The sequence below is a fragment of the Teleopsis dalmanni genome, chromosome 1 (genome assembly GCF_002237135.1).
Source record: "Teleopsis dalmanni isolate 2A chromosome 1, ASM223713v2, whole genome shotgun sequence".
Lineage (NCBI taxonomy): Eukaryota > Metazoa > Arthropoda > Insecta > Diptera > Diopsidae > Teleopsis > Teleopsis dalmanni.
In genome coordinates, this window is record NC_051846.1 from 204,462,162 (window position 1) to 204,473,562 (window position 11,401).

The 11,401-nt window shown below is 30.3% G+C and overlaps 1 protein-coding gene and 1 long non-coding RNA gene across 4 annotated transcripts; one reads left to right on the forward strand and one right to left on the reverse strand.

Moving 5' to 3' along the window:
* Nucleotides 1–162: 162 nt before the first annotated feature.
* LOC119671472 lies at nucleotides 163–2,506 on the reverse strand. Of its 3 annotated transcripts, none has more exons than XR_005251815.1 (8): nucleotides 2,465–2,506; nucleotides 2,027–2,092; nucleotides 1,716–1,800; nucleotides 1,480–1,545; nucleotides 1,244–1,295; nucleotides 945–1,047; nucleotides 668–763; nucleotides 163–464 (listed from the first exon to the last, which is right to left on the reverse strand). It is a non-coding gene; the product is annotated as an uncharacterized LOC119671472 (long non-coding RNA). The 3 variants fall into 3 exon arrangements; XR_005251817.1 differs by having other exon boundaries at nucleotides 1,244–1,316; XR_005251816.1 differs by lacking the exon at nucleotides 2,465–2,506 and adding an exon at nucleotides 2,218–2,290.
* A 1,536-nt stretch (nucleotides 2,507–4,042) lies between these two features.
* LOC119671474 (TBC domain-containing protein kinase-like protein) lies at nucleotides 4,043–7,740 on the forward strand. Its single transcript, XM_038082119.1, has 11 exons — nucleotides 4,043–4,061; nucleotides 4,140–4,248; nucleotides 4,418–4,528; nucleotides 4,594–4,852; nucleotides 4,907–5,666; nucleotides 5,774–5,929; nucleotides 6,006–6,183; nucleotides 6,240–6,446; nucleotides 6,507–6,778; nucleotides 7,243–7,536; nucleotides 7,599–7,740. The coding sequence occupies exons 2-11, from the start codon at nucleotides 4,158–4,160 to the stop codon at nucleotides 7,701–7,703; spliced, it is 2,433 nt and encodes an 810-aa protein (XP_037938047.1). The 5' UTR covers nucleotides 4,043–4,061; nucleotides 4,140–4,157; the 3' UTR covers nucleotides 7,704–7,740.
* Nucleotides 7,741–11,401: the final 3,661 nt, after the last annotated feature.

An 11,401-nucleotide genomic window follows, 5' to 3' on the forward strand; every position in this document is an offset into this window, starting at 1 on the left:
CCATATTGACAAAGTTACTGAATATACATCTCCAAAAATTACTTTCTATATAACTAAAATTTTATCCTTGTTACTATTAAACCTACATAATTTTGCAGTTATCTTCACTCCTGCTTGCTATATATTCCCAGCCGATATTAAATTGTTCACATTGTATAAAATTGTATATAACATTTATTGCAGATAATACTCTTTGTAACATTTAATCAAGTATATAATAAATTACGCTACTCATAAGTAGACTTTGACGTATTTTATCAATCGCCTGGTTATCTCCGAAATCATAACCATAGTTTCAGCATCAGTATCATTGTAAGCCTTATGAATATTACTGCAACTAGTACTATATTCAACTAGAAACCGTTTTTACTACTTCCTTTAAGTGTTTTGTTACTCAAGTCAATAGCGTTTAACTCCTATTATTTCATCAGAGTAAAATAAGATTCACTGAATCAATAGCAAAACTGAAAAAAACAAGAAATAAACATTTATAAAAACAATGTTTTAAGTATATATAATAAAAGTAAATAATGCATATTTGAATCAGACGTCCTAAACCGTCATTAGCAAACTTCTGGTGGAAACCGCAAAAGGAAAGCCATTTGGAATCATCATTTTAACTTTCTTAATTTTAAATATTGATATTATTTATGAAGTTAATATTTACCTTTAAGTAAAAGCTGTATTTCTATAATTGAATGTCGCTAATAAACTTGTATATGCGTCATTTCGCTATCACAATACACACAATAGTGTGTCAAATCTAAGAAGAAAAAAATAATAATATATTAATAATATTGCAATAAAACGACATTTTTAATATTTAAATAAAATATTTCAGTCCTATTGAGCTTTATTAGTTTTTAATCCTCATTGCAGATCGGTAAAAAGGTTTCATCACTTTTAAATTTATAAATATATTTTAATAAATGTAAAATACTAACCAATAATTCTCATACGTTAACTTCCAGCTTTCCCTGCCATGTAAATTTAACGACATAGTACTGTTGTTACATATATCCAAGCACTACTTGATATAGATAGTACCTGCAAATAATAAGAAGAGCTTATAAGTACACCAATCAATATTCATTTTAAATACATAAAATTATGAACGTTTATAAATCAGACGTCCATAACCATCACTAGCTAACTTCTGGTGGAAACCGCAAAAGGAAAGCCATATTGTATCATCATTTTAGCATAATATAACAATTATATACAAGTTTAAACCAATAATTACCTTAATTATAGTAGTCCGACCAAGAGATCAATTCAGATATCCATCGTTTGTGCTGAAATAAATACAATGCAATCTTATTAAAACTTTTATAACCGCATTTCATACTATATATATAAATATTAATTTAAGATCAGTGATTTACTTCTTTCACAAAATTACTAAGTACAGGTCTGTATTTGTTCATCATAATAAAATTAAAAAAAAGGTTTATTTAAAACAAATAAAGTGGTACTAACTTGATGGGCTGTCGCTTTACGTTGGTTCTGCGCCAAGACTTTAATGTAGTCATATACCGTATTGCACTGCAAATAAAAAATTTATATAGATTAAACATCTTTAAATCTTACTTTGGTTTAAAAAAAATTTTCTTAGTCTAATCAGATGACATTTCTATCAAAAATTTTCAGTACAGGTCTATTTTATTCATCACAAAATCAATCCTGCGCCAAGACAAATTTAAAAGCAAACTTACTTTTATTTTTGGTAGCCTTCCATGCAATTCAGTCAATGTTGGTAGTAATTAAGTTTGGTTAATGTATCCAATTATATAAAAGTAGCTGCAAAATAAGATTACTTTACTATTGGCAAAATCACTATTGAGATGATAAATTTATTTTATGTAAGTCAGGCTGCCGTATCATCTACGATTAACATTATAATTGCTTTAATTTTGTGAAAAATACACAAAATAAAAACATGGAAATATTAATCTCAGTCTCGTCATCTTTTATCATCATTTGTAATTAAAAAAATAATTGAATATGAATTTCCGCATTAACTTACCGGTATTAAAAGTCATCCTCCATTAAGCGGTATTTTTCCACGTGTTGCGTATCGATGCGCCATTTTCTATTTGCATGAAAAATAAAAAAAAAAAAAAACGTGTTAGGACAAATACAATTTTTACACACAAATTAAGAAAAAAAAAAATAAATAAAAATAGAAAATTCATGTAGATTATTTTCTTCAGACACCTTAAAGCCATCTTTAGAATTTTTAGAAAAAATTCTTCTGGTGGAAACCGCAAAAGGAATTATAAAATTTATCATCATATCAAATTAATATTTAAACACGTGCAATACTAAAGATCGAATATAAAATAATAAAAAAAAAATTGAAAAAATTTGATTGAGACAAAATTTGTAATATTACAAAAATAAACGCACTTATTGCACTTCAATTAAATAAATTAGCACATTTTTCCCCAATAGAAATACTTACAACTAAAACACGTCTGCACCCTCACTCCAGCAGAAACGAAATGAACGATATTGCTAAGCGGAAATATAAAGTGTAGAATAGAAAATTTTGTAAAATGTGTGACTACGCTAACGATACCCTCAGGCAGAGTTGTATTTTAACGAGTTGTATTTAACACATTACTTATTTTAACTTTTCTAATATAGAAAATTTAGTATTAGATATTAATACGATTTACAACTATTTCGCTGAAATTTTCAAAATCATGTAATAATTAATTTAGGGAAAGATAAAAACACACACAAAAAATTATTTTCTTTTTTAATTCGTTCTTGGCACAATCGAGTTTACGCTACCGCAAACTGTAGTTGCAAATAATAGCTCTGTTCCACGAGCTACTCATACTAACTTTGAGTAATACTGGTTATACACAAGTGCGTTCCACCCACGGTTGCCACTTATGGTACTTTAGTACCAAAATTGGTACTTTTTTTTCCGTTTGGTACGCTGGTACTCATGTTCAAAAAATGGTACATTTTCGGCGACCCAACTTTATTGTGGATATTTTCAATTAATTTTTTTTATATATGTAAGTTGTATTGTTTTATACTTTTTGTACATTTCATATAATTTGTATATTCTTATAAAAAGACAATAGAAAAATTTTGGACCTTTTTTTACAGAAATGGTACCTTTTTAAACCAATAAATTTTCGAGTAAATGAGAGTATCTGAGAGAGCGTACCGTCCCGGTCGAAATTTGAAAATGCTACACAGTCTTTGCTCGTACATTTTATTTCAAGTAAGATTTGTGTTGATGTGTGAATCAGCTATTTTGGTTCGAATTCAAATTTTTGTGTTTTTTATTTGCGCGGCATTTGTGTTCTCATCAGATTTTACCCAAAGCTGTAAAGAGTGTAAAGTGCCAACATTTTATTTGTGTTACGCTCTCAGTTCGTACTTTACTTGTGTTTTACTTAAGTTTTACTACGAGTAGCTTTCGAACAGACCTAATGTAAGCGTTTGACGTTTAAGAATCAACTTTAGTAAAGTTCGTACACTTAAGTTCGAAATATAAAAATGCTATTATTTAACTGCTAAGGGTTCGTAAAGCGAGTTAAGGCCCAGTGGAACTTAAATAATTACCCGTTGTAATATTAACAGGTGGAAAATGTTGAAAATACGGTAAGTGCATAGTTCAATATATCTCAACTGTGAAACGGTTGCAACGCTTGTGTTTGACAATATTTCTACGGTTGAAAATGTGTGCATATTAATTACGTATGCTTAATTAATATTAGTGTGACACTGAATATCAATAATCCATTAGTGCAGTTTTTCGGCTAGTTAGACTTAATACATCTTTTCCATTGTTTCATAAAAACTAGTATTAATTACTTTCAATATTTATAAATAAATATATAATCATACATATATAATTCATATATATTCATATAATATATATTGTATATATATTTTTATAATTTTTGCACTCGCATAATTATTAGAATAAAATATCAAAAATGCAACACTGTCGATATTGGGTAGAGCCGAAATCATATGTTTTTTTGCATTTACTGTTCCACTCCAAATCATTCCCATAAACTGAGAAAGTTAATGTAAATACTTTACTCACAGTAATTTCAGTTAACCAATTGTTTATTAAAAATTATGATTTTATATTAATTAATTAACAGTTTGGATTAGCAGGAAGGATGAGCCCTTCTGCGGCTAAGCCAGAAACACGTTTAGCAGCTACAACATTCTTTGCCAAAACACATCCTGGTGATGTTTGTGGCAGTAATGGTTTGTGAAAGTTTTATATTTCTAGTGATCGAAATAATAAGAATCAAATATTTTATCTTAATTCCTTTATAAGAAATGTAGGCAATATCATCTAAAATTTATTTCTGTATTTTGAATACGAGTTCATATCGAATTACTATTTTCAATTTTATTATCAAAAACATTTTAGGATTACCTTTGACACCGAATTCTATAGCAATATTAGGGCGTTCACAGCGTTTGAAGGAATTGCATCATGAGAACTTGTGCCAATACATCGACATCATACGTGGCAAACATGGTAATTATACACCGCCCATTAATCAAAGCGACTTAAATTTGAACGATTAAATTAATCTCTTTCAGAGCGTACAATCGTTGTGTCAGAATACTTCGGCACCACATTGCAAGATAAATCGAAAAATAGTAATTTGAGTGAAGAGCAAATTGTGCGTATTTTTTATCAAGTCGCTCGTGGCATTGAAAAGCTACACAAACACAAATTAGTTGTGCACAATTTAGAGCCAAAGCATATACTATTGGACCAATGGGATAATGCAAAATTATTTAATTATGGTTTATTTTATATGACAAACGGTGGCGAATATGTGCCTTTTCCCATAGGGTAGGAATGACATATATTTTATTAATAAATTAAATAAATTTTTATTGTTCGCAGTAACATAAAATATATGCCACCAGAGCGCTTGGTTGGTGGGAAAAATAATATAAAAAGTGATATTTGGTCCTTGGGTATGATTGTAGCTGAATTGCTGTTGAAACAATCACTCTGGCCAAACTTAAAAATTTCGGCCATATCACGTAAAATACTATCATTTTGTCAGTCAAACTCTGTGTTTGAGAAAATATCACGAGAACATGATTGCCTGGAGTTATATCAACAGTTAGATGTACATTTACGTGAAGCTGTTGACAGTTGTTTATGCCTTCAACCTGCTGGTCGTCCACTGCCTGAAATACTCGTAACGCACACATTATTTCAAAAGAATCTCTCTAAGTATTGCTACACAGTGCCAGAAAAGCCAAAACTTTGTTTGCTACGTTGTCCGCTGGAACAGATATACTATTTTTGGCAATTAGCCGGTGGTGATGTGCAAGCCGAGTTGAAGAAAGAAGGTTTAATTCGAAGTGAAGCACCAATCTTAGCTATACCACAAGTGGTATGTTTAAATGGCAGCATTGCTGGTCCAAAACGTAGTCAATCGTATTTGATGGATGATCGCGTTGTGCCGCTAAAGTTGAATAACTTAATCGAACGTTTACGCAACTTAACCTTCTTAGCTTATTTTCCCATTATACATTCAAAAAAACTTGTATATAATTTTGGATCTGGTATGGAGCAGTTACCATTAGTAATTAGAGAAAAAGATATTGAATATCAATTTTATCGCGTACGCTTACTTTCGAGGTTGTTAAAGGTATACATTTAAGATTTTTATTTATAATATATTTATTATATTTATTTTTCTTTATACTTTTCAAAAAAATTGGTGTTCAATTTATATTTATTTTTTTATTATTTCAGGGTTACCCGTATACCACCGACTTAATTTTAAAAGAAGCTGCCGTGGATATTCCACCATTGCTGCGCGGTCAAATTTGGGCTTGCCTTCTTGGTGTTATACCTAATGGCAGTTATATGAAAATCGATAAATTTACAGCCACGTCAACAGATCGACAGGTAAGTGATGCATACATATGTGTACCATAAAAGTTTATTTTTGTATTTATTTTTTTGAAATTTATTTTATATACAGATCGAAGTAGACATACCGCGTTGTCATCAGTACGATGAATTACTCTCTTCACCTTCAGGTCATCGTAAACTAAAACTATTACTTAAAGCTTGGGTGACGGCACATCCATATTATGTTTACTGGCAAGGCTTAGATTCACTAACTGCACCATTTTTATATTTAAATTTTAATAACGAAGGTGTGACAGGTACTCGATTTTGGTATATGCGCAAAAATTAACTTTTGTTTTTTTAGAATTGGCCTTTCTTAGTCTTTATAAATTTATACCAAAATATTTGCAATGGTTTTTCCTTAAGGATAACTCTGCAATAATAAAAGAATATCTATGTAAGTTCTCCCAATTAACCGCATTCCATGAACCGATATTAGCACGCCATTTAGCTAGTATAAATTTTATACCAGAACTATTCGCTATACCCTGGTTCCTTACAATGTTTTCACGTAAGTATTTCCGTCATCAAATTTAATATATATATAATTATATTCTGTATTATATTTCAGATGTGTTTCCTTTACATAAAATCCTTCATTTGTGGGACAAACTTATGCTGGGCGATAATTCATATCCATTATTCATCGGAATTTCGATACTACGGCAACTTAAAAATACTTTGTTGGGGTCAGGTTTTAATGAGTGCATTTTACTGTTCTCTGATTTGCCCGATATAGTTATGGAAAATTGTGTAGTGGAATCGCAGAAAATGTATGAACTAACACCAAAAAGTGTATCACAACGTACGCATATGCTGCATACAAAACAATTAGGAGAATTTGTAAGTTTAAAAGTTACAACAATAATTTTAAACTATTACAGGCATTTATATATACTAAGAGTATAAGCAATAGTTCGCTACATATACCTGTTAATGTAAGATTATGACAGTTAAATATATTATTTCTCTTTTTCTATTCGTGTCGGTACAGAAACATTTGTCAACTCTCCTAAACCCCATGCCTAAGTTTTCATACAAAGTATAGTTTTATTGAGAAGGTATGGACGGATCTAAAAATACTTTTCGATTAAGAAAACTGTTCATTTTTAAGAAACTTACTTTGTATAAAAAATAAAACCAGGGATTAGCAATATTGGTCGGTTAAGAGAGTTGCCCGTTTATGAGACCCTTCGTTAAACAGTGATTCCAGTATACGAGTCAATTAATTTGTCATCAATTTATTAACATCTTCAATAACTATTTTTATTATAAATATTGTAGAATTGTACATTTTTTATTTGCAGGATATTAGTACCGATGTTACACTCACTCATCTGCAAATGGAAATGAGCCCGCGTATAAGTGCCAACAACTTCGTGCACTTGCTATTGTACGCACCACAAGATATGATATCTTTGGATATACGTAGTGTTAACGAATATGCTAGAGCGCGAGTAGATAACAGCATAAATATACCCTTCGTTGGTTTGCAATTGGATGAACCACGACTCGAAGCATTAAATGTACAAAACTTGGAACAAAAACTTCGCGATCGCATTGTAGTTTGCATAAGCACAAAGCATGATGACTCCGTAGAGGTATATGGTCTTAGTTTTTTATTAAATTTAATTTATTAATAATGTGAGTTTACTTTTTACAGTTCTCCAGGTTTCTAGTTTATTGTGGCATTGAACGAGTTTGCATATTACATAAAGGATTCAACATACTACACACAATCGAGCCGAATATTTTAATATCCAATTAAGAATAATTAACAATTAGTTAGTATCAACTTTTATAAATCAAAGAATTTTTTATTGTTTTCATCTATGTGAATATTTATATTAAACTGTGATTATAAATGAACAATGGTTTTTAATGTAGTAACTGTTCCTCTCTTCCTCTACTAAATTTCCGTACAATGTTTATTGTAACGTCAATAACTTTAGTTAATGCACTTCACAACAAATAATAGAAAGACACCAAATCTTGATGTGTCCATATTTTCATCAGTTAATAAAATTTATGTAAATAATTTCAACACGCCTTAGCGCTGACAATGTTCATATCCTGTTTATTACGTTTTTAAAATAGATAAAGGACATAATGAAGAATATTGTGGATACCATACATATAATAACCTATATATCAGCTGAATCAGTTCGACGACATTATTCCATTTAACGACGTCTGTTTGTCGTCGTTTTACTCGCAAATTAATGAAAACTCCACTTAACAGCAATAAACTACTATACACTGCTTTCAATTTTAGCATAAAATTGCAAAACTACAGGCTCCTAGCAATATGAAGTAACATTATTAGGAAGCAGTGGAATGACTCCATATTACAAGAACTACATACTACTAATAGCTGTCCTCACTAGTCACAGTATCCAAATGATATTCGCCTATTTAGTGTAAATGTTGATAATATAAAACACCTTTGTGCCAATCCTTTGGTGATAGCTCCCTAAACTTCTGAAACAGATTCTCGCCTTTGGATCAACGGTTTTTATAATTGAGCGGTATTTTTAGCTGTTGTAATGCTTGGAGATCTATATAGCAGAAAGTATGAGCAAAAACATAGAAACATAAAGACATGTAATTTGCCTCTGTTAAAAAAATCATGAATTTTGAAAAGGTACACGCAATGGGAAAAACATGTCTGTTCAAACATATAAACAATCGAACTTATTATTTTATGTATGATCAATGCTATTTTGTTAGTGAAGTCAGCAATCAAACCAATAGCGAATATGTTGTATTTTGCTTGGACAAAATCATATAGAAAAAACTCTAATATCAGAGCAAATGCACACATAGCTTCTAGTTCATGCGTATGTAAGTTTCTTGGTAAATTTTTTCTACTCTTCTTTTTATTGCACACTTACTAAATATATATATGCATGGGTAGGTGAGACAATATTTTTGAATGTGATGCTTGGATTTTGTTTGTGTGCTTTTTTTTTCTTCAAATATATGACTGGCTTCGTGTGCATGAAATGCACAAGTCTTCCAAATTATTTAAAATTTGATTTTTGCTGAAATTTTATACTAGCTTCATACTAAAATATGATGTTTGCCTATGACATGATGGAAAACACCGGAGTAGCGCAACCACAGTTGTTATTAGTGTAAATGCTCTTAATACGTTTGGCTAACAAGCCTCGGCTATGCCATACAGTAACAATAGTTTCATGAAGAATATTCATAAACACCATATTGTTCAATAAGTCGTTTCCTATTGAAACTGAATCGACACTTGAATCGATTCAGTGTTGCTTATGTTTAGGAATCTGGCACTTGAACCAGTTCCTATTGCAAAATCTGAATTTGGCACTTAAACCAACTTCAGGTGGATTCAAACAATATTTTTGAGCAACTAGGCACTTGAACCTATTTGCAGTTGAATTTTAATAAGCACTTGAACTAATTAAAACGCAAGGGCTGTTTTGTATTGAATGATAAATTTATTAGAAAATGTTGAGGTTTTATACACATGTGGCAAGGTGTTGATGCATATTATTCCCACGATAATGCTCTATACCTTAAGCTGCATTAAAGTAGCGATTAGATATCGCTCAGCTTAGTCGTGGGAACGGTCACAGTTCTCATGGAAATTGTATGCATTGACAAATAAGAATATTACTTGCGTAATTTCCTTAGCAACCTGGTATATGCTTATAAACTTATTTTCTTTTAACCTTGAACTAAGTCCATATACCAGTTTGCTTTATAAACGTAACTATTATTTTAATAATTATAATACTGACCTTTCACAAACGAATTTTCATTTCTCATAATGTTCTGTATTAAAGAATTGCACATTCCAAATGCATGGCTTATCTGCAGTTTCCTATGACGAGCAAATTGTGCTCGTGTGATATACAAATGTTGTTGTTGTTTTTGGTAAATGTTGATGTCTTAACCCACCGTTCAAGGCTAAGACATCAAGTCATTAACATTACGAGAATAAAAATTTGCTTTGACAACAAAACAAAAATAATAGAATAAATCTGAAATATATAATTTATAATATATTACTTAAAATACAAGATTTAGGCTGATCATTATTATGTCCAAATTGGACACATATTATACAATAATTGATTATTTTTTATATATTAAGTTTTTATTATTATATTCTTATATCAAATACAATAGAATTATTAACTAAATTTAATTACTTAAATTATATAGAATACAATTATAAACCTTAGATAATTAATTATACAAAATTAACTAGAACTATTAACTTAATTTAATTACATGTGCAAGGTCAGTATTGTACTTATTAAATAATAATTATGTTTGTAAAGCAAGCTGGTATATGGACTTAGCTCAAGGTTAAAAGAAAATAAGTTTATAAGCATATACCAGGTTGCTAAGGAAATTACGCAAGTAATATTCTTATTTGTCAATGCATACAATTTCCATGAGAACTGTGACCGTTCCCACGACTAAGCTGAGCGATATCTAATCGCTACTTTAATGCAGCTTAAGGTATAGAGCATTATCGTGGGAATAATATGCATCAACACCTTGCCACATGTGTATAAAACCTCAACATTTTCTAATAAATTTATCATTCAATACAAAACAGCCCTTGCGTTTTAATTAGTTCAAGTGCTTATTAAAATTCAACTGCAAATAGGTTCAAGTGCCTATTTGCTCAAAAATATTGTTTGAATCCACCTGAAGTTGGTTTAAGTGCCAAATTCAGATTTTGCAGTAGGAACTGGTTCAAGTGCCAGATTCCTAAACATAAGCAACACTGAATCGATTCAAGTGTCGATTCAGTTTCAATAAGAAACGACTTATTGAACAATATGGTGTTTATGAATATTCTTCATGAAACTATTGTTACTGTATGGCATAGCCAAGGCTTGATAGCCAAACGTATTAAGAGCATTTACACTAATAACAACTGTGGTTGCGCTACTCCGGTGTTTTCGCATCATGTCATAGGCAAATATCATATTTTAGTATGAAGCCAGTATAAAATATCAGCAAAAATCAAATTTTAAATAATTTGGAAGAGTTATGTATTTCATGCACACGAAGCCAGTCATATATTTTAAGAAAAACAAAAGCACACAAACAAAATCCAAGCATCACATTCAAAAATATTGTTTCACCTACCCATGCATATATATATTTAGTAAGTGTGCAATAAAAAGAAGAGTAGAAAAAATTTACCAAGAAACTTACATACGCATGAACTAGAAGCTATTGTGTGCATTTGCTCTGATATTAGAGTTTTTTCTATATGATTTTGTCCAAGCAAAATACAACATGTTCGCTATTGGTTTGATTGTTGACTTCACTAACAAAATAGCATTGATCATACATAAAATAATAAGTTCGATTGTTTATACGTTTGAACAGACATGTTTTTCCCATTGCGTGTACCTTTTCAGAATTCATGATTTTTTTAACAGAGGCAAATTACATGTCTTTATA